Here is a 25,412-nt window from a genome sequence, read left to right on the forward strand (position 1 = left end):
TTAACACTAATATACAAACACAGCTTTCCTCTTTAAGTAACTTATTCTGCTGCCTTAAGTGGCACAGCTCAAAATCCCACCACATCCCTAGAGCCTCCCCTCTGGCAATCAGCAATGACTGTTCTCTTGAGAGAAAGTGCTTAGTCAATAAACCACCACACGTAACTGCCATCACATTAATTCAGCTGTATTCAACTGCCACCTCCTCCAGCCCCAATCCTCACACAGCACCACAAGTCTATAAGCAGGGGCTATCACAATACATCCCAGACATTTAATTAATGGCTCAGAGAGGATGGGAGTTAAACCTTCCAGACAAGTGTGTAGAAATATTTCAGAGAAAGGAGCACCACCTGCACAACCGGTAATGGGTAGAGACTAATCCTAAATATTACCAGTGTGCCACCAGGCAGAAGTCAGCGGTGGCTGAAAGTCTCCCAACTAACTACCTGGAATGTTTTTCAAGAGGCTATCACCTAATAACTAAGATCACCACATCATTAGCAAAACATAAAGGTCTCCAATTTTTACAGCATTGACAAGGCAAGCTTAAGGGCTTACGTTAGAGCTCAAGTCTCTGGCATCCTGAGGGTTCGGTTAGCCAAGTGCTCTCCTTAATGAGCCCTTCTCTCTGGTGTGCTGTCAGTTTACCAAGGTCACAATGATACATCAGTGTCATAATTTTAAGACTTTTGTTGTTCAATCTCAACTACTATAAATTAGAATTCACCATAAAGTTAAGCGCTTTTCCATTTTCCCTCACACTCAAGGCAGATTACAGGCCCAGCCAGTCTTGCCAATACTCATTCACTCATGACATTATTGAGGGCTTAACAAAAGTTGGAACTCCCCATTCCAAAGACTTTAGAGAGTCAAACATTACATCATCAGAAAGTAGCTTCCAACTCCTAAAGGCTTTCTAAACAGAAATGACTCACTGGACATACATTTTGTTAAAAGCTTAGAATGTGAAAATAAACCTGTATGAGCAGGTGCCTAAGCTTTGGAGTCAGAAGCCCAGATTTGAGACCCAGGGCCAATTCTAGCACATACTGGCTGTATTTTTTGGCAAATTTCAACTTCCTCATGCCTGCTTTTTTCACCAGCAAAATTAATGCAAAACTACCAGCTCCATCCCCAAACTACTGTGAGCATTAATTCAATTTCAATTTATATCAACCGTGTGCTACACCAGAAGCACACTAGGTGCTAAAGATATATCAATGAACAAGACCTCATGAAGTAAGTGCAGTTGTGAAATTTAAAAATTAAGAATGCAATCATCACATGAAATTATGGGTGTGATAACTGTTATTATTAAAGCAGCTCTGGAAATGTACAGCAAAAGAGCTAACATTTCTAGAGCTGAAAAAAGTATTTTTAGGCCAGGCATGGTGGCTCATGCCTGTAATCCTAGCACTTTGGGAGGCTGAGGTGGGTGGATCGCTTGAGCCCAGGAGTTCAAGACCAGCCTGGCCAACATGGAGGAACCCGTTCTCTACTAAAAATACAAAAATTAGGTGGGTGTGGTGAAACCCATTCTCTACTAAAAATACAAAAATTAGGTGGGTGTGGCGGTGTGCACCTGTAGTCTCAGCTACTTGGGGGGCTGAGGCAGGAGGATCACTTGAATCCAGGAGGGAGGTCGAGGCTGCAGTGAACCAAGATTGCACCACTGCATCCAGTCTGAGGGACAAAGTGAGACCCTGTCTCAAAAAAATAAGTTTTTTTAAATTAAAAAATAAAAGCCTGGTGCAGTGTCTTAGGCCTGTAATCCCAGCACAGGAGGCTGTAATCCCAGCACAGGGGCCTGAGGTGGGAGGATCGCTGAGCCCAGGAGTTCAAGACCAGCCTGGGCAACATAGGGAGACCTTGTTTCCACAAAAAAATTCAAAAATAAGTGGGGCATGGTGGCACGTGCCTGTAGTCCCAGCTACTCAGGAGGCTGAAGCAAGAGCATCCCTTCAGCCCAGGAATTCGGAATGGCAGTGAGCTGTGATCACACCACTCCATCCCAGCCTAGGTGACAAAGCACGATCCCATCTCAACAATAAAAAAATAAGTGGGCAGTGGCATGGGGACATATGTTACGTCTTCTTGTTAAGGACGTGGGGGATTAGATCCTACTTGGAAAGTCACAGGTTTTAAATTGCCATGACAGCACTGGATTTTAGAAGAAGCCTCCAACTGCAGTGTGGCAGGAAGCCTGAGGACGCCAGGGACTCACTCAAGGCAGGCACACGTGGAAGCTGTTGCTACAGTCCAGGAGCCACCTATGGTGGCCTGGACCAAGAATGGAGACTGGACACTGAAGACAAGCAGGCTGTTTCTTGGACTGCTTGAACTTGGAGGCAGAACAAGCATCGCTTAGCCATGGTTTGGATGTGGCAGCTTAGGAAGAAAGTGGAGCCTAAGGCTCTAAAGGACCTTTTTAAAAATGATAAAGGAGGCCGGGCGCGGTGGCTCATGCTTGTAATCCCAGCACTTTGGGAGGCCGAGGCGGGTGAATCACAAGGTCAGGAGATCGAGACCACGGTGAAACCCTGTCGCTACTAAAAATACAAAAAATGAGCCGGGCGTGGTGGCGGGCGCCTGTAGTCCCAGCTACTCGGAGAGGCTGAGGCAGGAGAATGGCGTGAACCCAGGAGGCGGAGCTTACAGTGAGCCGAGATTGCGCCACTGCACTCCAACCTGGGCGACAGAGCGAGACTCCGTCTCAAAAAAAAAAAAAAAAAATGATAAAGGTTGGCTGGGCGCAGTCGCTCACATCTGTAATCCTAGCACTTTGGGAGGTCAAGGCGGGCGGATCACCTGAGGTCAGGAGTTCGAGATCAGCCTGACCAACATGGAGAAACCCCTCTCTACTAAAAATACAAAATTAGCCGGGCATGCATGCCTGTAATCCCAGCTACTCAGGAGGCTGAGGCAGGAGAGTCGCTTGAACCCGGGGGGCGGAAGTTGCAGTAAGCCAAGATTGCACCACTGCACTCCAGCCTGGGCAACAAGAGTGAAACTCCGTCTCAAAAAAAAAAAAAAAAAAGATAAAGGTTGTGTAAAAACCTTAACAATAGTTGCCGCTCAGTGTCAAGGATAAGCTGCTATGAAGGTTTTGACTGTTACAAGATGTCATTATCACTTCTTTTACTATCCTGTCCTAAGTCTCTATGTATATGAGGAACAAAGCTACTACTATAAACGCAACCAGCTGGGTCTAAAATCCTCTAAACTTCCTTTCCCGAATGACATCTTTAGCTGAGAAAGGCTCAACCGTGAAGAAATTCAAGGTACTGGCATAGTCTGATATTGACTGAAATTTTATTACCAATCACTATTTGTTACAAATCTGTCTTATAAGAATATGATTATTAAATTATAGAATTCTTAAAGTGCAACCTTGTATTTAAGCTTAGTGCAATCAAAAGATAAAATCAACCCCTCTTTAAGTCTTTTGATTAAAACTTTTACTTAATTTCTTCAAATGGGTAAAAGAAAAGGGTTATTCCACTCCTATTAGTGTATATTCATTCCTTGTCCATGCTGCGCTTCCACAAACCAAGTCAACATCTGCACTGGGCAATGTGACAGCCTTTCCATGGCCTTTCCCTCATGAAGAATGGAAGCCATATTTGGCCACAAGTCTTGACTGATGCTGCTGGAGAATTTCTGGAAGTTACTACTTGCTTTAGAATTTCTAACTTTATATAATTAACTGCTCAGTTGAACCTCTTTTCAATCATTGAGCAATGTCATCATGCTAGGAAATGAACATGAATCGGCTGGAAGAAAGTTCATGCCATTTCTACATTGGATTTCCCCCTAGCTCATGATGCTACAATTTTTTTTAACCTATCTGTGCTTCCCCTGCCCTATCCTGTAGAAATAACCACAATGAAAGCAAATAACTTATGTTCCTATTATGTTTTTCATTTTTCCATTAAGAGAACTTTTTTTTTTTAAGACGGAGTCTTGGCAGCCCAGTGGTGCAATCCTGGCTCACCATAACCTCTGCCTGTTGGGTTCAAACAATTCTCCTGCCTCAGCCTCCCAAGTAGCTGGGACTACAGGTAAGCACCACCACATCCAGCTAATTTTTTTTTTTTTTTTTGTATTTTTAGTAGAGACGGGGTTTTGCCATGTTGGCCAGACTGGTCTCGAATTCCTGACCTCAGGAGATCCACCACTTCGGCCTCCCAAAGTGCTGGGGTTACAGGCGTGAGCTACCACGCCCAGCCAAGAGAACTTTTTACTTACTTTTTGAGGGGAGTGGGGTAAACTTTAGTGTTACTTCTTGAAATCTATAAACCAAAACTTTAAAGCAAAATCAATAAATCTAGAAACACTAGGAATTTCCTCATGTTAAAAAAAAAAAAAAGATCCAGGAAGCTCAAAAATAACAACTTTCTGCACTGCCTTCTTTTAAAGACACATTGATCTTCAGACAGAAAAGCCAAACTCTTCCAATGACAATTACAATTGCAAACCAAAATACAGAGCATATACTGCTGTCTAAAAGTGAGTAGATCCCGGCCAGGTGCAGTGGCTCTTGCCTGTAATCCCAGCAGGAGGCCAAGGCAGGTGGATCACTCAAGGCCAGGAGTTCGAGACCAGACTGACCAACATAGGGAAACTGCATCTCTATTAAAAATACAAAAAATTAGCTGAATGTGGTGGCAGGCGCCTGTAATCCCAGCTACTCGGGAGGCTGAGGCAGAAGTATCACTTGAGGCCAGGGGGTAGAGGCTACAGTGAGCTGAGATCGCATCACTACACTCCAGCCTGGGCAACAGAGTGAGACTCTGACTCAAAAAACAAAAAAACATGTAGATCTTAAGGACAAGGCAGTAGAATTTAGTAACTGTCAAATATATATTCCTACTTACTGAATAAAGACCTTGCATAAAGGTCCTCGACTTACACTGAGAAACAAGGTATGGGGATTCTGTAACAGTAGATCTTGTATATAATTGCGTTAACTATGCAGATAAAATCTGTCCAGAAAAATATACCACTAGAGTAGTGCAGTGCTAAATAAACACAAAACCCAATCTAAAATTATGCTGTTCTACTACCAATATCTGACTTCACCGGGCGCGATGGCTCACACCTGTAATCCTAGCACTTTAGGAGGGCAAGGTGGGCGGACTGTCTGACCTTAGGAGTTCAAGACCAGCCTGGGCAGCACGGTGAAACCCCGTCTCTACTAAAATACAAAAGACATTAGCTGGGCGTGGTGGCACACGCCTGTAATCCCAGCTACTCAGGAGGCTGAGGCAGGAGAATTGCTTGAACCTGGGAGGCAGAGGTTGCAGTGAGCTGATTTCGTGCCACTGCACTCCAGCCTGGCAACAGAGCAAGACTCTGTCTCTATTAAAAAAAAAAAGAAAAAAAGAGCAAGCTAGCAATTATTACCACTAGAAGCTTCAAAAAATTAAGATACTGTTAATGTAAGAAACTGCATAAAGTTTCTTACTCAGGCTGAAGACACTATGTACAACTGAGCTGAAGTCTGAAGCAGGCTTTACTTTAGACCACCCTTCCAGAATCCAGTCTAACCCTGGTGTAGCTGATACAAGTCAGCTGAACACAGAGTTCAAAAATAAGAATTTATATCTAACTGCACACAGCCCCTATTCTTTTTCAAAATCAGGCCGGGTGTGGTGGCTCATACCTGTAATCCCATCACTTTGGGAGGCCGAGGCGGGTGGATCACCTGAGGTCAAGAGTTCGAGACCAGCCTGGCCAAGATGGTGAAACCCCGTCTCTACTAAAAATACAAAAATTAGCCGGGCGTGGTGGTGGGTGCCTGTAATCCCAGCTACTCAGGAGGCTGAGGCAGGAGAACTGCTTGAACCTGGGATGCGGAGATTGCAGTGAGCAGAGACCATGCCATTGTACTCCAGCCTGGGAAACAGAGCAAGACTCCATCTTAAAAAAAGCAAAACAAAACAAAACAAAAAACAAAATCAACTCCTGTATAAATCCTCTTAAAAGGTTCCCTCTGATAACAGGAAGACATGATAAAGCAAATAAAGCAAAATGAACAAGTAGAGCAAAATGTTGTCATAGAATCTAGGCCATGGGTACGTGCATGTTGACTGTACAATGCTTTCCACTAATCTATTTGAAATTTTTCATATTAAGACACTGCAGGAAAATATTCCTACTGATCACATGCAATCCTGCCTTGGTGGCAAAGACTCTTGATAAAAACATCTCCTTTCTAGGAAGACTACAATTTTAAGAGCTACCTGGTGATGCAGATGTGAAAAAGTAGGCAGTACTAAGACATCAGATGACTAATGCAAAAGATAGAAAGTTATAAAGGGTGAATTTAAGGTTTCTAAAAATGGCTTCCTGATGCTCCTCCCACTTAGCCCAACTCCAAATTTTACTGTAACTATCATTTGAAATTAAAACACACACACACACACACACACACACACACACATTATGTGTAATTTTTTTGGCTTATCAAGAAAAAAAACGCATCATGTATAGTATCACCAACCAAGATCAGAGCCATATACTACACCTAAATTTGGAGGCCAGTGCAGAATTCAAATACCTTTACCACAGGTCAAAAATATGGAACCCCATGCCTTGAGAGGAAAACACACAAAACAACTGAAAAGCTTAAACAAATTCATGGTTCACGCCACCACCATTCAACAGAAGTAAAGAGTAAATGGTATATATTCCTGTAAGGATGATGTCATGGAAGGCATTTTTCACGTTCAGCTAAGAAACTCCTGGACAGTAATGTATGTCCAAGTCAGACACTGGGCTAGACAGGCCACTAGCCCAATCTGGACTCCACTTCGTATAAAGAGTGAAACATAGAGAGCTTCAAGTCATTCATTCCCATTCCTTTAATCAACCAACACCAAAACAATACTATTAAAATAGCTGTGGCCGGGCGCAGTGGCTCGGGCCTGTAATTCCAGCACTTTGGGAGGCCGAGGCAAGAGAATCGCTTGAACCCAGGAGGCAGAGGTTGCTGTGAGCCCATATCGCGCCGCTGCACTCCAGCCTGGGTGACAGAGCAAGACTCCGTCTCAAAAAATAGTAATAAGCAATAAAAAAATTAAATAATAAAACAGTTGTTTAGGCCAGGCACGATGGCTCACACCCATAATCCCAGCACTTTGGGAGGCCAAGGCGGGCAGATCGCCTAGTCAAGAGTTTGAAACCAACCTGGTCAACATGGTGAAACCCTGTCTCTATTCAAAATACAACAAATTGCCAGGCGTAGTGGCTCACGCCTGTAATCCCAGTACTTTTGAGAGGCTAAGGCAGGTGGATAACCTGAGGTCAGGAGTTTGAGACCAACCTAGCTAACAAGGAGAAACCCCGTCTCTACTAAAAATACAAAATTAGCCAGTGTGGTGGAGCGTGCCTGTAATCCCAGCTACTTGGGAGGCTGAGGCAGGAGAATCGCTTGAACCCAGGAGGAGGAGGTTGCAGTGAGCCGAGATCGCGCCACTGCACTCCAGCCTGGGCAAAAAGGGCAAAAACTCCTTCTCAAAAAAAAAAAAAAAAATTAGCTGGGCATGGTGGCAGGCACGTGTAGTTCCAGCTACTCGGAGGCTGAGGCAGGAGAATCACTTGAACCCAGGAGGTGGAGGCTGCAGTGAGCCAAGATAAAATAAAAACAAATAAATAATAAAACAGTTGTTTATAAATACCTGAATGTTAAGATGTTATCTTTTTTTTCCTTTTTGAGACAGAGTCTCACTCTGTTACCCAGGCTGGAGTGCAGGGGCGCCATCTCCGCTCACTGCAACTTCCACCTCCCTTGATTCAAACAATTCCCCTGCCTCAGCCTCTCGAGTAGCTAGGATTACAGGCGCCCCGCACCATCCTTGGCTAATTTTTTTGTATTTTCAAGTAGAGACAGGGTTTCACCGTGTTGGCCAGACTGGTCTCGAACTCCTGACTTCAGGCAATCCGCCCGCCTTGGCCTCCCAAAGTGCTGGGATTAAAGGCATGAGCCATCGCACCTGGGTGATGCTATCTTACCTAGGAAAAGCTGAGAGAAAATCTTGGGGCAAAGGTCCACTAAGTGAAAGTTATAGGGTGGGGCAGCAGTAAGGTGGAGGAAAAAAAAATTATGGACCCCATGCTCAGAAAGGACTATCTTAGAATAAAAAAGTATCAACCCTATGTAATATTTCATGGCCAATCTCAATTAAATTGCTATTCAGGAAATCTAGAATTTTCTAACATGCTTTGCAAATTATTTCTGACTTTTTTTTTTTTTTTTTCAAGACAGAGTCTTGCTCTTGTCGCCCAGGCTGGAGTGCAGTGACACAATCTCAGCTCACTGCAACCTCCGCCTTCCGGATTCAAGCGATTCTCATGCCTCAGCATCCTGAGTAGCTGGGATTACAGGCGCCCACCACCACGCCCAGCTAATTTTTGTACTTTTAGTAGAGACAGGGTTTTGCCATGTTGGCCAGGCTGGTCTCGAACACCTGACCTCAGGTGATCCGCCTGCCTCGGCCTCCCAAAGTGCTGAGATTACAGACGTGAGCTGCCGGCCCTGGCAGACGTATTTTCACATGGGTGTATTATCAGTCTCTATCAGTCAGGGTCCCAGAAGGAAAAAACTCATCCCAGAAGATTCAAATAGAGATTTTCATGAAGGAATTATTTACAAAGCTGTAGGCAGAGTTAAGGAGCAAACAAGATGGCAAGGCATCCAATTCTAGCAATGATAAGACAGAACCATCCCTAGGGATGATGAGACGAGGAGCAGGAGTTTCCTTAGGAGCCCAGTGTAAGCAGAGGCACAGGAGGGCAGGATGGAGGCATGTACAGCCTGAAAGGACACTGCCATGGTCCAGGCAAAGGGTCAAAGCAGGAATTGACAAAGATGTATCTCCTTTAAAAAAAAAAAAAAAAAAAGGCAGAGTTTCCCTCTGTCACCCAAGCTGGAGTGCAGTGGCACAATCTTGGCTCACTGCAACCTCCACCTCCCAGGTTCAAGCGATTCTCCTGCCTCAACCTCCTGAGTAGCTGGAATTACAGGCGTGCCCAGCTAATTTTTCTATTTTTAGTACAGACGGGGTTTCACCATGTTGGCCAGACTGGTCTCAAACTCCTGACCTCAGGTGAACTGCCCACCCCAGCATCCCAAAGTGCTGGGATTACAGGCTTGAGTTACCGTGCTGGGCCAAAGATGTATCTCTAACAGTTTTTGTTTTTGCTTTTTTGAGACACGGTCTCACTCTGTCGCCCGGGCTGGAGTGCAATGGCATGATCTCACCTCACTACAACCTCCACCTCCTGGGTTTCAAGCGATCCTCCCACCTCAGCTTCCCGAGTAGCTGGGACTACAGGCACATGTGTCTACACCTAGCTAATTTTTGTATTTTTAGCAGAGACAGGGTCTCGCCATGTTGCCCAGGCTGGTCTTGAACTCCTAAGCTCTAGTGATCCACCCACCTTGGCCTCCCAAAATGCTGGGTTACAGGTGTGAGCCACCTGACCTGGCCAGGTACATTTCACTTCTAATATCATTTAGCTCTAGTCAACATCAATACTAAGCATAATATTAAAAAATAACTGTGCTTGCTCAAATGCTCATATATATATAAAAAAAAAAAACAGACTGAAAACTCAAGGCCACAGACTTCTAAGCCTAATACTCCCTCACAGAGTCTCAGTAGTAGAAACCTCAGTAACAGTACCTAGCATTTACTAAGCACTCAGCAAGGTGCACCTGCGAGGTAGTTAATAACCAACATCTTGTTTAGTCTTGTTGACCTCCCACTGAACCGGCTCTCTTGGGAGGTGGGGGATGTGCTTAGGGTTACCCCATGTAAGCGGTGGGGTGGGGATTTGAAGGGAGGGTCCAGATTCCATGACAGGCATTCAACAAGTTATTTATAAAACAGCCAATTCAAACAGCAGAGGTCCATAATCGGTTAGTATTAAATAAACGTATCTGCTATGCTTATGTTTTAGTTTTAGAAATTTTCAAATAATTATCAGCAATATGACTTATAAAAAAAAAAACAGGCCGAGGCGGGCGGATCACTTGAGGTCAGGAGTTTGAGACCAGCCAAGCCAACATGGTGAAGCTCCATTTCTACCAAAAAAATACAAAAAAAAAAAAAAAAAAAAAATTAGCTGGGCATGGTGGCTTGTGCCTGTAATCCCAGCTACTTGGGAGGCTGAGGCAAGAGAATCGCTTGAACCCGGGAGGCAGAGGTTGCAGGAGCAGAGATGGCGCCATTACACTCCAGCCTGGGCGACAGAGTGAGACCCTGTCTCAAAAAAAAAAAAAAAAAAGGAAAAAAAATTGGGCCGGGCGCGGTGGCTCACGCCTGTAATCCCAACACTCTGGGAGACCCAGGCGGGTGGATCACCTGAGCTCAGGAGTTCGAGACCAGCCAGGCCAACATGGTGAAACCCCGTCTCTACTAAAAAATACAAAAATTAGCCGGGCACGGTGGCACGTGCCTGTAATCCCAGCTACTAAGGAGACTGAGGCACGAGGATCGCTTGAACCTGGGAGGCGGAGGTTGTAGTGAGCCGAAATCGTGCCACTGCACTCCAGCCTGGGCAACAGAGTGAAACTCCGTCTCAAAAAATAAAAATAATAAAAAAAAAAAGCTCGAATAGCCTACATACTCTAATGCTCCTTCACACTTCCAAGACAAATCCGACAGATGGGCAGCTTACAAAAATCAGCTGTCTAATTATCCTTCTTACATCTGAATTGCAAGAACCAAAATCTGTCCTAATGATAAGTTTGAAGACTATCAACCCAGTTAATCGTGATGCCAGAACTTTCCTTGGACTTTACTGGAACATGTACCAGTTGCATTGAGTTTGATTAAACTGGTAGTAATTCTTCCTCGCTAACACTAACCTATACAAGCAACGTTAAGACGCGCGATTTTGCTCGGGTTACACTGAGATTCTTGTTTCTATGGGAGAAAAAAACTGCATAAGACAAGTCTTGTCTTCCTCTAGGGCCTGTAACCATCACGGACAGTCATGAAAAGCAATGACTGGAGTCACAGGGGGCCAGTTCTGCTACATCCCATACCTAATGCGTTAACCAAAGAACAGTTTTTTTGTCAATGACCACACCACGTTGTTAAAAAAAAAAAAAAAAAAAAAGAAAGACAGAAAGAAAAGAAAAAACAGCCCCCTATTACAGCCGGCTCCTCCCAGCCAGCATCTTAAAAACTTTCTCCACGGAAAGGGCGAAAACAACAATTTTAAGAATCCTAACAGTGGCAGAAGTGTAAGTCAAAAAACCTGTTCGAAAATAAGTTGAGAAGCCGGGCGCGGTGTCACCCCAGCGCTTTTGGAGGCTGAGAGGCAGGAGAATCACTTGAGCGCAGGAATTCGAGACCAGCCCGGACAACACAGTGAGACCCCATTTCTACAAAAACTTTTAAAGATTAGCCAGGCGTGGAGGCACACGCCTGTAATACCAACATTTTGGAGGCTGGGATGGGAGGATCGCTTGAACCCAGGAGTTCGAGACCGGCCTGGGCAACACAGCGAGACCCCGTCTATGAAAAAAAAATTTTTTTAAAGAAAAGTTTGGGGGCACCAAAGCGGCCCGTACAACAATCAAGCATGCATCAAATATGATCGACTTGACCGCCGCGTTCCCTACACAACTCTCAAAGGGGATCGAGAGGTTCATGCAAAAAAACAAGGAAGGGTCCCTTTTTGGAAAAATGGTCAAAATCTCCAAGAGCGCTTGCTCTACGAGCGCTCCCGAGGAGGGCGGCGGGGGGCAGGCGGCGGTCGGCGTCCAGGAAGAAAGCCAGAGGGTGGAGTTCACTTTTCCCTCTGGCCAGAGAGCGGCGAGGCCCTCCTCCATCGACAGCCGGAACCAGGCACGCGCCGCCCGGGCCGTCAGGGTCCGGTGGGGGCGCCCGCCCGCGGCCCCCATCCCGCAACACAGGCCCAGGCCCAGGCCCAGGCCCATCGCCCACGCGAGCCCGCGGCGGACGCCGGCCTGTCTGGGCCCCAGTCCCGGCCCGACCCCCGCCCGCGCCCGACCCCGCGGCCTCCAGCCCGGCCCCGGCCGCGCACTCACCCGTCTCCCACCACCACACACTTGATGGCCTGCATCAGGGCCGCTCGCTGGGCCGCGGCGGCGGCGGCAGGGCGCTGAGATAGGAAGCGGCGGGCTCGGGGCGCGGCGGACGGGCGCGCGGCTTGCGGGCGGCGGGGCGCTGGGTGCCGGGGCCGCTGTCCACGCCGCCTCGCCCTCCGCGGACTGGAAGCCGATGCCCGGCAGCGGCCACCACCCAAAGCTGAGGAAAACTGCAGAGAAACAGGAAATGGCCGCTCCACTCACATCCGGCCTCCCCTCCCCCGCGCCGGCGCCGCCGCTCCCAGGTTCCGGGCGGGGCCGCTCCCGCCCGCGCCGCTCCCGGAGTTTCTCTGGACTTCGGGAATGCTCGGAAGCGCTCGGGCCCACTCGGCTCCGGCCGCGGGGCGCGGCGGCCGCCATCTTGGCGCGCTAAAGCGGCCTGGGCGTGGCCGGGCCTGCAGGTCCCTTCCCTGATGTTCAGGGCTTTAAGAGGAACCTGTTAGCCGGGCGCGGTGGCTCACGTCCGTAATCCCAGCACTTTGGGAGGCTGAGGCGGGCGGATCACCTGAGGTCACGAGTTCAAGACCAGCCTGGTTAACATAGTGAAACACTGTCTCTAATAAAAATACAAAAAATTAACGGGGCGTGGTGGCGGGCACCTGTAATCCAAGCTACTCAGGAGCCTGAGGCAGGAGAATCGCTTCAACCCGGGAGGCGGTGGTTGCAGTGAGCCAAGATCCTGCCATTGCACTCCAGCCTGGGCGACAAGAGCGAAACAACGTCTCAAAAAAAAAAAAAAAAAAAAAAACAAGAGGAACCTGTCAGGACGCGGTGGCTGACGCCTGTAAACCCAGCATTTTGGGAGGCCGAGGAGGGCGGATCACAAAGTCAGGAGATTGAGACCATCCTGGCCAACATGGTGAAACCCCGTCTCTACTAAAAATACAAAAATTAGATTAGCCGGGCGTGGAGGCGCATGCCTGTAGTCCCAGCTACTCAGGAGGCTGAGGCAGGAGAATCGCTTGAAGCTGAGAGGCGGTGGTTGCAGTGAGCTGAGATGGCGCCACTGCATTCCAGCCTGGAGTCAGACCGAGACTCGGTCTCAAAAAAAAAAAAAGAGGAACCTGTGGTGGCTGGGCGCAGTGGCTCACGTCTGTCATCCCAGCACTTTGGTTGGGAGACCCAGGTGGGTGGACCACAAGTTCAGGAGTTTGAGACCAGCCTCACCAACATGGTGAAACCTCATCTCTACTAAAAAAATACAAAAGTTAGCCGGATGTGGTGGCGGGCTCCTGTAATCCCAGCTACTAGGGAGGCTGAGACAGGAGAATCGCTTGAACCCAGGACGCAGAGGTTGCAGTGAGCTGAGATTGCGCCACTGCACTCCAGCCTAGGAGACAGAGTGAGACTCCGTCTTAAAAAAAAAAAAAGGAACCTGTGGTTGCAGGAGCCATGCTCCCTGTCACTAACTCCTGCTTGAGGGCATTGACTCCCCCTGTTTCATTATCTTTATGTGATAACCATCTGCAATGACATTAGGTCCTTTTAGAAAATTCGGAATCTAAAACTATAAGGAAGAATAAAATCATACACCATACCTCTCCTCAGCAATAACCGTGTCCATTCAGCCAAAAAAAATGTGTTGCCGGCCAGGTGTGGTGGTTCACACCTGTAATCCCAGCACTTTGTGAAGCCAAGGTGGGCAGATCACCTGAGGTCAGGAGTTCTAGATCAGCCTGGCCAACATGGCGAATCCCCATTTCTACTAAAAATACAAAAAATTAGCCGGACGTGGTGGCGGATGCCTGTAGTCCCAGCTACTCGGGAGGCTGAGGCATGAGAATCGCTTGTACCCAGGAGGTGGAGGTGGCATTGAGCTGAAATCTCGCCACTGCACTCCAGCCTCGGTGACACAGCAAAAAAAAAAAAAAAGTGTTGCATGTTCTCCTCTGTCGCATATGCATTTTCTGTTACTTGTTTTTAATGTATTTAGTGCTATGCCTCGTGCTTTGTACCAAGTTCTGGAGATAATTATGTTAGACGGTGAAAGTGCAAATATTTTGGTATATTTCCTCTTAGTTATCTTTTGATATGGATAATGAACGTTTTGTAAGCAAAATCAAGAAATTATACAGAGTTGGTGTAACTTTTTTTTTTTTTTATATAAAATAGAGGCAGGATCTCACTATGTCGCCCAGTCTGGTCCCGAACTCCTGGGCTCTAACGATCCTCCCACCTCGGCCTCCCAAGTTGCTGGAACTACAGGCAGGTGCCACCATACCTGGCTAATTTTTCAATTTTTGCAAGAGATGGAGTTTCCCCATGTTGCCCAGTCTGCTATTGGAACTTTTTTTTTTTTTTTTTTTGTACCACTGCACTCCACACTCCAGCCTCGGTGACAGAGCGAGACTCCATCTCCAAAAATAAAAATGAAAATGAAATAAATATGCCAGGCACAGTCGTTCATTCCTGTAATCACAGCACTTTGGAAGGCTAAGGTGGGAGGATTGCTTGAAGCTGGGAGTTCAAGACCAGATTGGGCAACACAGCAAGACCCCCATCTCTACAAAAAATTAGCCAGGCGTGGTAGCATGCACCTGTTGTCCCAGCTATTTGGGAGGCCAAAGCAGGAGGATCTCCTGAGCCCAGAAAGTCGAAGCTGCAGTGAGTTGTGATCGAGCTACTGCATTCCAGCCTGGGTGACAGGGAGACCCTGTCTCAAAAAAATTAATTAAACTAAATTAATGTACAACCCACATATGAAAATCAGTTAATTTAAAACTGAGTGAGAACAGTTGTCCAAGTTTAGGCTTGAGTATCTGCTTGGAATGTTCCCCATGGCAACAAATGATCCAAAAAGTTAAATTTTTTAAAATTGTGGGGTTTTTTTGAGACAGGATCTGCCTTTGTCACCCAGGCTGGAGTGCAGTGCCATAATCACAGCTCACTGCAACCTCTATCTCCTGGGCTTGATGATCCTCCCGAGTAGCTGGGACCACAGGTGCACCTCACCACACAAGGATAATTTTTGTATGTAATTTTGTACATTTTTTGCTATGTTGCTCAGGCTGGTCTTCAACTTCTGGGCTCAAGTGATCTACTAAAAATACAAAAATTAGCTGGGTGTGGTGGCAGGTGCCCGTAATCCCAGCTACTTGGGAGGCTGAGGCAGGAGAATTGCTTGAACCCGGGAGGTGGAGGTTGCAGTGAGCTGAGATCATGCCATTGCACTACAGCCTAGGCAACAAGAGCAAAACTCCGTCTCAAAAAAAAAACAACAAACAGATTTACATCAAAGAATCATTGAAGAGCTGGGATTGATGGCACCCTGGCCTTAGGGAACTGGGAGTAAGGGGAGAGTAGGATAAGGAAGACGGGATGAAAGCTGAGAAGCAGCAGGAGACCCGCATAGCCCCCTGTTATGCACTCCGCAAGGGGGCCGCCCTCCCCTTCACCTACAAAAGACATGATTCCCCTCTAGAGAGAGTGAAACAGAGGGTATTCGGCCTTAGGCCCAGGCATAGGGCCTGGAAAACATAACATAAAAACAGAGATTTAGTAGGCTGAAGCTTGAGCCTCCCCAATCCCTTCCTTCGTGGTTCCATGCTGATGGTTTCCCACTGGGGAGGAGGGTGGAGGGCGGAATCTGTACAGGGCAGGAGGAAAAAACAAACAGATATCAACATGGGGCCAGGCGCCACGGCTCACATCTGTAATCTCAGCAATTTGGGAGGCCGAGGCAGGAGGATTGCTTGAGTCCAGGCATTTGAAACCAGCTTGGGCAACAACTAGCTTGTGTCTTTTCCAAAGACCCCGTCTCTGCAAAAAATATATATTTTTTTATTTATAGAAAAAATATATATTTTTTATTTATAGAAAAAATATATATTTTTTATTTATAGAAAAAATATATATTTTTTATTTATAGAAAAAATATATATTTTTTATTTATAGAAAAAATATATATTTTTTATTTATAGAAAAAATATATATTTTTTATTTATAGAAAAAAATATATTTTTTTATTTATAGAAAAAATATATTTTTTTATTTATAGAAAAAATATATTTTTTTATTTATAGAAAAAAATATTTTTTATTTATAGAAAAAATATATATTTTTTATTTATAGAAAAAATATATATTTTTTTATTTATAGAAAAAAATATTTTTTATTTATAGGAAAAATATATATTTTTTATTTATAGAAAAATATATATTTTTTATTTATAGAAAAATATATTTTTTATTTATAGAAAAAATATATTTTTTTATTTATAGAAAAATATATTTTTTATTTATAGAAAAAAATTTTTTTTATTTATAGAAAAAAATATTTTTTTTATTTATAGAAAAAATATAGGGCCGGGCGCGGTGGCTCACGCTTGTAATCCCAGCACTTTGGGAGGCCGAGGCGGGCAGATCACGAGGTCAGGAGATCGAGACCACGGTGAAACCCCGTCTCTACTAAAAAATACAAAAAAAAAAAATTAGCCGGGCATGGTGGCGGGCGCCGCCTGTAGTCCCAGCTACTAGGAGAAGCTGAGGCAGGAGAATGGCGTGAACCCGGGAGGCGGAGCCTGCAGTGAGCCGAGATTGCGCCACTGCACTCCAGCCTGGGCGACAGAGCGAGACTCCGTCTCAAAAAAAAAAAAAAAAAGAAAAAATATAAATTTTATTTATATAAATATATGTTATTCATATATATATATATATATATATATATATATTCTTTTTTCTGAGGTGGAGTCTCATTCTGTCACCCAGGATGGAGTGCAGTGGTGTGTTCTCGGCACACTGCAACTTCCACCTCCCAGGATCAAGTGATTCTCCTGCCTCAGCCTCCTGAGTAGCTGGGATTACAGGCACCCGCCACCATGCCTGGCTAATTTTTGTATTTTTAGTAGAGACGGGTTTTCACAAAGTTGGCCAGGCTAGTCTTGTACTCCAGACCTCAGGTGATCCACCCTCCTCGGCCTCCCAAAGTGCTGGGATTACAGGCATGAGCCACTGCACTTGGCCTATATTATATTTATATATAAATATGTATTATATATATATATTTTAGGTAGAGATAAGATATATCTTATATATATTTAGACCTATATATACATATATATATATTTTTTTTTTTTTTTTGAGACAGAGTCTCACTTTGTCACCCACGCTGGAGTGCAGTAGCATGATCTCGGCTCACTGCAACCACCGCCTCCCAGGTTCAAGCGATTCTCCTTCCTCAGCCTCCTGAGTAGCTGGGACTACAGGCACGCACTACCACACCCGGCTAATTTTTGTATTTTTCAGTAGAGACGGGATTTCACCATATTGACCAAGGTAGTCTCGAACTGCAGACCTCATGATCCACCCCCCCTTCGGCCTCCCAAAGTGCTGAGATTACAGGCATGCCCGGCCAGTAAATGGTTATTTTTAAGGCTAGAAATAAGATGATATTATTCATCCATGAATAAGAAGGGGGTTCTACTTAAAAAGGAAGCATTAGAAAGTTTTTTGTGTTTTTTTAATTTGTGGAAATTAAAAGCAACTTAGCAGAAATTAAAAATACTCAATTGAAAAGCTGGGGCTGGGTGGGTGGGTGCAGTGGCTCACACCTGTAATCCCAGCACTTTGGGAGGCCGAGGTGGGTGGATCACCTGAGGTCAGGAGTTTGAGGCCAACCTGGCCAACATGGCGAAACCCTGTCTCTACTAAAAATACAAAATTAGCCGGGCGTGGTGGCACATGCCTGTAATCCCAGCTACTCTGGAGGCTGAGGCAGGAGAATCGCTTGAACCCGGGAGGCAGAGCTTGCAGTAAGCCGAGATCGCACCATTGCACTCCAGCCTGGGCGACAACAGTGAGACTCCATCTCAAATAATAATAATTAGCTGGGCGTGGTGGTGTGCGCCTGTAATCCCATCTATTCGAGAGGCTGAGGCACGACAAGAATCACATGTACCTGGAAGGCAGAGGGTGCAGTGAGATGAGATAGAGCCACTGCACTCCAGCCTTGGTGATAGGGTGAGACTCAGTCTCAAAAAAAAAAATGCATCCTATAATAGAAAAAGAAAGAACAAACAGCAAGCAAAGAAGGAAAACAATCAGGAAAATATTGAAACGAAATTTCCCAGACCTGAATGACAACAGTTTATGGATGGAAAGTCCAACCCAGTGAGTGAAATAGTCCCAACCTGGAGTGCATCATTGGGAAACTTGAGAACAATAGCAACAGATAAGATCCTACAAGTTTCCAAAGAGAAAACACATGGCTTAAGGAAACAGGAAATAGACTGGTTTGGGGTTTCCCAGCAGTTACAAGGGTGGGGCAGTGCCTTCAAAAAAATTCTAAAGGAAAAAAGTTTTCACAGAAGAATTCTGCTCATAGTCAAACTATTGATCAAGCAGGCGGATAAAATAAGAACATTTTCAGGCAAGTTCTCAAAAAAGTTTTACCTCCCACACACCACATCCCAGAAAGCTGCTGGAACATATGTTGCTTCAGTAGAAGGAAATTAACCAAAAGGAAGAAGCTACAAGAGGCAGAGATGGGAGATACCACAAAGCTGAAGAGAGAAGGGGCCTCCCAGGTCATGGGGACTGTTGTATGACCAGCCCATATCGGAGCAGGGAGACTGTGTGGCCATAAACCTGCACAGGGTCTATAACTGGGTCAATTTGCACCGGTGTGAACAGCCAGGAATAGTAACAAGACAAACCACTTTTGTTAACCAGCTCCCCTGTGATGACAATGCATGGAGGTGATAAAAACGAGAAGTGTATTCTTTTTTTTTTCCTTTTATTGGGGACGGAGTCTCGCTCTGTCACCCAGGCTGGAGTGCAGTGGCTCGATTTCGGCTCACTGCAAGCTCCGCCTCCCAGGTTCACACCATTCTCCTGCCTCAGCCTCCCAAGTAGCTGGGACTACAGGCGCCTGCCACCAAGCCCGGCTAATTTTTTGTATTTTTAGTAGAGACAGGGTTTCACCATGTTAGCCAGGATGGTCTCGATCTCCTGACCTCGTGATCTGCCTGCCTCGGCCTCCCAAAGTGCTGGGATTACAGGCGTGAGCCACCGCGCCTGGCCAAGAAGTGTATTCTTGGTGCCTATACCTCTTGTTTCTCTTGATTTTGTTTTTGTTTTGAGAAAGAATCTTGCTCTGTCGCCCAGACTGGAGTACAGTGGTGCGATCTCTGCTCAGTGCAACCTCTTCCTCCCGCGCTCGAACGATTCTCCTCCCTCAGCCTCCCAAGTAGCTGGGATTACAGCACCTGCCACCACACCCAGCTAATTTTTGTAATTTTAGTAGAGACGGGGTTTCACCATGTTGGCCAGGCTGGTCTTGAACTCCTGACCTCATGATCCACCTGCCTGAGCCTCCTAAAGTGCTGGGATTACAGGCGTGAGCCACTGCACCTGGCCAATTTTTGTGTTTTTAGTAGAGACTGGGTTTACGCCACATTTGCCAGCCTGGTCTCAAACTCCTGACCTCAGGCGATCTGCCAGCCTTGGCCTCCCACATTGCTGGGAATACAGGCATGAGCCACCGCGCCTGACCAACCTCAACCTTTCTCATATATATATATACACACACACACACACACACACATACACACACACGTATATACATATATACATATATATATACCACACACACACACGTATATGTATATACGTGTGTGTGTGTGTGTGTGTGTGTGTGTATATATATATATATATATATTTGAGACTGAGTCTTGCTCTGTCACCCAGGCTGGAGTACACTGGTGCAATCACAGCTCACCGCAGCCTCAAACTCCTGGGCTCAAGTGATCCTCCCACCTCAGCCTCCCCAGCAGCTGGGATTACAAGCATGTGTCATCATGCCTGGCTAATTATTTGTATTTTTAGTAGAGATGGGGTTTCACCATATTGGCCAGGATGGTCTTGAACTCCTGACCTCAAGTTATCCGACCGCCTCAGCCTCCCAAAGTGCTGGGATTACAGGCATGAGCGACCGTACCTGGCCTCCCCTAACATTTTATTTCATTTCATTTCATTTCATTTTATGTTTTGAGACAGAGTTTCACTCTTGTCGCCCAGACTGGAGTGCAATGGCACCATTGGAGCTCACTGCAACCTCTGCCTCCTGGGTTCAAGCAATTCTCCTGCCTCAGCCTCCGGAGTAGCTGGGATTACAGGCGCCCACCCCCACGCTCAGCTAATTTTTGTATTTTCAGTAGAGATGGGGTTTCTCTATGTTGGCCAGGCTGGCCTTGAACCCCTGACCTCAGGTGATCCATCCGCCTCAGCCTGGGATTACAGGCCTGAGCCACCACAACCGGCCCTAACATTTTATTATACAAGTTTTTTTTGTTTTGTTTTTTGTTTTTTTAAGATGGAGTCTCTGTCACTCAGGCTGAAGTGCAGTGGAGCGATCACTGCTCACTGCAACCTCTGCCTTCTGGGGTCAAGCAATTCTCCTGCCTCAGCCTCCTGAGTAACTGGGATTACAGGTGTGCACCACTATACCCGGCTAATTTTCTTTTTCTTTTCTTTTTTTTTTGAGAGAGAGTCTTGCTCTGTTGCCCAGGCTGGAGTGTAAGTGGCACAATCTCGGCTCACTGCAAGCTCTGCCTCCCAGTTTCATGCCATTCTCCTGCCTCAAGTCTCCTGAGTAGCTAGGACAATAGGCACCCGCCACCAAGCCTGGCTAATTTTTTTTTTTTTTTTTTTGAGACTGAGTCTTGCTCTGTTGCCCAGGCTGTAGTGCAGTGGCGTGATCTCAGCTCACTGCAAGCTCCGCCTCCTGGGTTCATGCCATTCTCCTGCCTCAGCCTCCCAAGTAGCTGGGACTACAGGCGCCCACCACCACGCCCGGATAATTTTTCTATTTTTAGTAGAGACGGAGTTTCACCATGTTAGCCGGGATGGTCTCGATCTCCTGACCTCGTGATCTGCCCGCCTGGGCCTCCCAAAGTGCTGGGATTACAGGCGTGAGCCACCATGCCCAGCCTAATTTTTTTCCCCTTTTTTTTTTTTTTTTTTTTGTATTTTTTAGTAGAGACGGGGTTTTACCTTGTTAGCCAGGATGGTCTCCATCTCCTGACCTCATGATCCACCTGCCCCGCCTGCTGGAATTACAGGTGTGAGCCACCGTGCCTGGCCTTTTTTTCTTTTCTTTTTTTTTTTTTTTTTGTGACAGAGTCTCGCTCTGTCGCCCAGGCTGGAGTGCAGTGGTGCGATCTCTGCTCACTGCAACCTCCACCTCCCGGGTTCAAGCCTCAGTCTCTCGAGTAGCTGGGATTACAGGCACAGGCCACCATGCCTAGCTAATTTTTGTATTTTTAGTAGCAACGGGGTTTCACCATGTCAGCCAGGCTGGTCTCAAACTTCTGATCTCAAGTGATCCACCCGCCTTGCCCTTTCAAAGTGCTGGGTTTATAGGCGTGAGCCACTGTACCCGGCCTACAAATTTTCAAATACACAGAAAAGTTGAAAGAAATATACAGCGAATAGCCATATGTCAACCTAAATTCTGCAATGAACATTTTATTACACTTGCTTTACCACGTATCTATCCGTTTATCCATTCAACAATTCACCTCATTTTTAAATTCAACTCAAAAGAAGTTACAGAAAGCAGTACATGTTACCCTTCAACACTTCAGAATGCATTTTTTTTTTTTTTTTTAGAAACTGATGTTTATTTTCTGTCAACCTTATTTCCATGTGGCTTAAGAGCCCGTGCAAGAACACATTAAGGCCATTCAGTTGTTGCTGCTACCCATTCAGCAGCCTGAGAAATGGGAGCTGCAGACCAGTCTTCCGTGGCAGGCTGACTGCTCCAGGCTTCAGTAGGGAACTGCTGGATAGGCACAGAGGGCACCTGCTCGTCGTAAGACCAGTCTCCAACCTCAGGCTGAGTAGCAGTGAATTCAGGAGCTGAAGCAGTCCATTAACCCTGAAATTCCTCTTTGGTCACGGCCTTTTCAGCAGCAGACAGCTTTTTATTTTATTTTTATTTATCTATTTATTTTTTTGAGACAGAGTCTTGCTCTGTCGCCCAGGCTGGAGTGCAGTGGTGCGATCTCAGCTCACTGCAACCTCCGCCTCCTGGGTTCAAGAGATCCTCCTGTCTCAGCCTCCCGTATAGCTGGGAATACAGGCACGCACCACCACGCCTGGCTAATTTTATTTTGTATTTTTAATAGAGACGGGGTTTCACCATGTTGGCCAGGCTGGTCTCAAACTCCTGACCTCGTGATCCACCTACCTCGGCCTCCAAAAGTGCTGAGATTACAGGCATGAGTCACTGCGCCTGGCCCAACCTGTTCTTCTTTTTCAACCTCTTCAGGATCTCTATAGAAATAGAGATTACCAGCTGGGCACGGTGGCTCATGCCTGTAATCCCAGCACTTTGGGAGGCCGAGGTGGGCAGATCACAAGGTCAGGAGATCGAAACCATCCTGGCTAACATGGTGAAACCCTGTCTCCACTAAAAATACAAAAAATTAGCCAGGTGTGGTGACAGGTGCCTGTAGCCCCAGCTACTCGGGAGGCTGAGGCAGAAGAATCACTTGAACCCAGGAGGCGGAGGTTGCAGTGAGCTGAGATCACGCCATTGCATTCCAGCCTGGGTGACAGGGCGAGGCTCCATCTAAAAAAAAAAAAAAAAAAAAAAAAAAAAAAAAGGAGAGATCATCAGGCATGACCTCCCATGGGTGTTCACAGGAAATGGTGCCACACATGACCAGAAGTTCCCAAGCCAGCATCCACCACATCAAACCCACTGCATGAGCTCCCTTGTTGCATGAGATGGCAAATGTCCAGATAGCACAGAGGAGAATCTGTGTGACACAGAGCAAGGTAGGTAGGTTAACATAAGATGCCTCTGTGAGAGGCTGGTGGTCAGCCCTGGGGTCAGTAACCACAAGAAGCTATGGCTCCCGGAAGGCTGCCTGGATATGGTTAGTGAAGGTTCCAGGAGTGAAGCGGCTAGCGATTGGAGTGGCTCCAGTGGCAGCAGCAAACGTCAGCACGGCCCTCTGGGCAGTATACCTGGAGAATGTGACACTGACATCAGCAGGGTTTTCTTTTCTTTTTCTTTTTTTTTTTTTTTTGAGACGGAATCTCGCTCTGTCGCCCAGGCTAGATAGAGTGCAGTGGAGCCATCTCGGCTCACTGCAAGCTCCACCTCCCGGGTTCACGCCATTCTCCTGCCTCAGCCTCCCGAGCAGCTGGGACTACAGGCGCCCGCCACCAAGCCCCGCTAATTTTTTGTATTTTTAGTAGAGACGGGGTTTCATCATGTTAGCCAGGATGGTCTCGATCTCCTGATATCATGATCTGCCCGCCTCGGCCTCCCAAAGTGCTGGGATTACAGGCGTGAGCCACCGCGCCCGGCTTGTTTTTTTTTTTTTTTTTTTGAGACGGAGTCTGGCCCTGTCGCCCAGGCTGGAGTGCAGTGGCGCGATCTCGGCTCACTGCAAGCTCCGCCTCCTGGGTTCACGCCATTCTCCTGCCTCAGCCTCCCGAGTAGCTGGGACTACAGGCGACCACCACCACGCCCGGCTACTTTTTTTGTATTTTATTTTTTAGTAGAGACAGGGTTTCACTGTGTTAGCCAGGATGATCTTGATCTCCTGACCTCGTGATCCGCCCACCTCGGCCTCTCCAAGTGCTGGGATTACAGGCCTGAGTCCCCACACCCGGCCCTCATTGGCAGGGTTTTCAATGGCAACAATGGCACGAGCTGCCAGCAGAAGCTTCTCCCAGGTCCTCTTCAGATTTAGGATGTAGGTGCCATCATGTTTCCTTTCGTAGATGTACTGTTCCATATGGAAGTCAAGATTGCTGCCACCTAAGTGGGTTCCTGCTGCAAGGAACGTAAGGACATCCTCCTCCTTCATTTGCAGGACATCAAGGGCTCCAGACATTGTGAAAGTTTCCCTTTAAGTTATGATGAGAATCCAGAACAATGCCGGATGGACCCATCTGTGGTCCAGAATGCATATTATTAATTAACGTTCAATATTTGCTGATAGTTCTTTCTCTTTTTATTTATTTATTTAGAGACAAGGTCTCACTCTATCACCCAGGCTGGAATGCAGTGGCAAGATCTTGGATTGCTGCAGTCACCCTCCTGGGCTCAAGCGATGGAGTACCAAATAGCTGGGACTACAGGTGCATGTCACCACCCCTGGCTAATTCTCATAGTGTGTTAATGTAATTTATCATCTTTTTTTTTATCTTTTTTTTTTTTTGGAGTCTCACTCTGTCACCTACACTGGAGTGCAGTGGAACAATCATAGCTCACTGTAACCTCAACCTCCTGGACTCAAAAGATCCTCCTGCCTCAGCCTCCTGTGTAGCTGGGAACACAGGCATGCTCCACCACACCCAGCTAACTTTTTGGTAGAGACAGGGTCTTGCTATGTTGCCCAGGCTGGTCTTGAACTCCTGGACTCAAGCAATCCTCCGGCCTTGGCCTTCCAAAAAGTACTGGGATTACAGGTGTGAGCCACTGTGCCCACCCTAATTTGCCATCTTAATGAAAAGAATAAAAACCCCAAGGAAGGTTCTGTATCCCTTCAAATACAAGTGTCTGATGGCCCAAAGAAAATGACTGTTTTCTCTTAATTATGTAAACCTTGCTGACATTTTGCATTGGAAGCATGGTATAGTGGAAGGCACACTGGGATAGAAGCCCAGGAACTGCCGACCGCTGCTGCCAACCTGGCCCCAGCTTAGTCACCAATGGGCTCTGTGACATCGCTAAGTCATTAAGCCTTTTTTTCCTCATCGCTCATCTGTACAATGAGGAGAACGAACTTTGTGTTCTCCATTCTACAAGTCCGCAAGTCCACTAAGTGCCATAAAGATGTGGAGGAACAAGATAGTACATTTTTTTTTTTTTTTTTTTTTAGACAGAGTCTTGCTCTGTCGCCAGGCTGGAGTGCAGTGGTGCAATCTTGGCTCACTACAACCTCTGCCCCTGGGGTTCAAGCGATTCTCCTCCCTCAGTCTCCCAAGTAGCTGGGATTACAGGCATTACACCTGGCTAATTTTTGTATTTTCAGTAGAGATAGGGTTTCACCATGTTGGCCAGGATGGTCTTGATCTCTTGACCTCGTGATCTGCCTGCCTCGGCCTCCCGAAGTGCTGGGATTACAGATGTGAGCCACTGAGCCCGGCCTGATTTTTTTTTTTTAATTAAAGTCATTTAACTTAAATGACTTTAAATCATTTACTTTAAATGATTGTTTAACAATGTGCATATTGTTAAAACATCAGCTAGTACCGAAGAGCTCATACTTTAGACCTCAAAAAAAATTTATTTTTTGTTTTGGTTTGTTTTGTTTTTGAGA

The 25,412-nt window shown here is 46.3% G+C and overlaps 1 protein-coding gene and 1 pseudogene across 3 annotated transcripts in view; both read right to left on the reverse strand.

The window, feature by feature from the left end:
* Positions 1–12,429, reverse strand: part of RAC1 (Rac family small GTPase 1) — a 33,190-nt gene extending 20,761 nt beyond the window's left edge. The window contains exon 1 of one of the 3 annotated variants that reach the window (XM_055292381.2): positions 12,071–12,429. In XM_055292381.2, the coding sequence (XP_055148356.1) occupies positions 12,071–12,105 (35 nt within the window). In that variant the 5' untranslated portion in view covers positions 12,106–12,429. The remainder of the gene's footprint in view (positions 1–12,070) is intronic. The other 2 variants (XM_063646197.1, XM_055292380.2) reach the window with 2 other exon arrangements.
* A 9,346-nt stretch (positions 12,430–21,775) lies between these two features.
* LOC129490661 (small ribosomal subunit protein uS2-like) lies at positions 21,776–24,009 on the reverse strand (annotated as a pseudogene).
* Between the last annotated feature and the right edge of the window lie 1,403 nt (positions 24,010–25,412).

The sequence above is a fragment of the Symphalangus syndactylus genome, chromosome 9 (genome assembly GCF_028878055.3).
Source record: "Symphalangus syndactylus isolate Jambi chromosome 9, NHGRI_mSymSyn1-v2.1_pri, whole genome shotgun sequence".
In the NCBI taxonomy this organism is placed as follows: Eukaryota; Metazoa; Chordata; class Mammalia; order Primates; family Hylobatidae; genus Symphalangus; species Symphalangus syndactylus.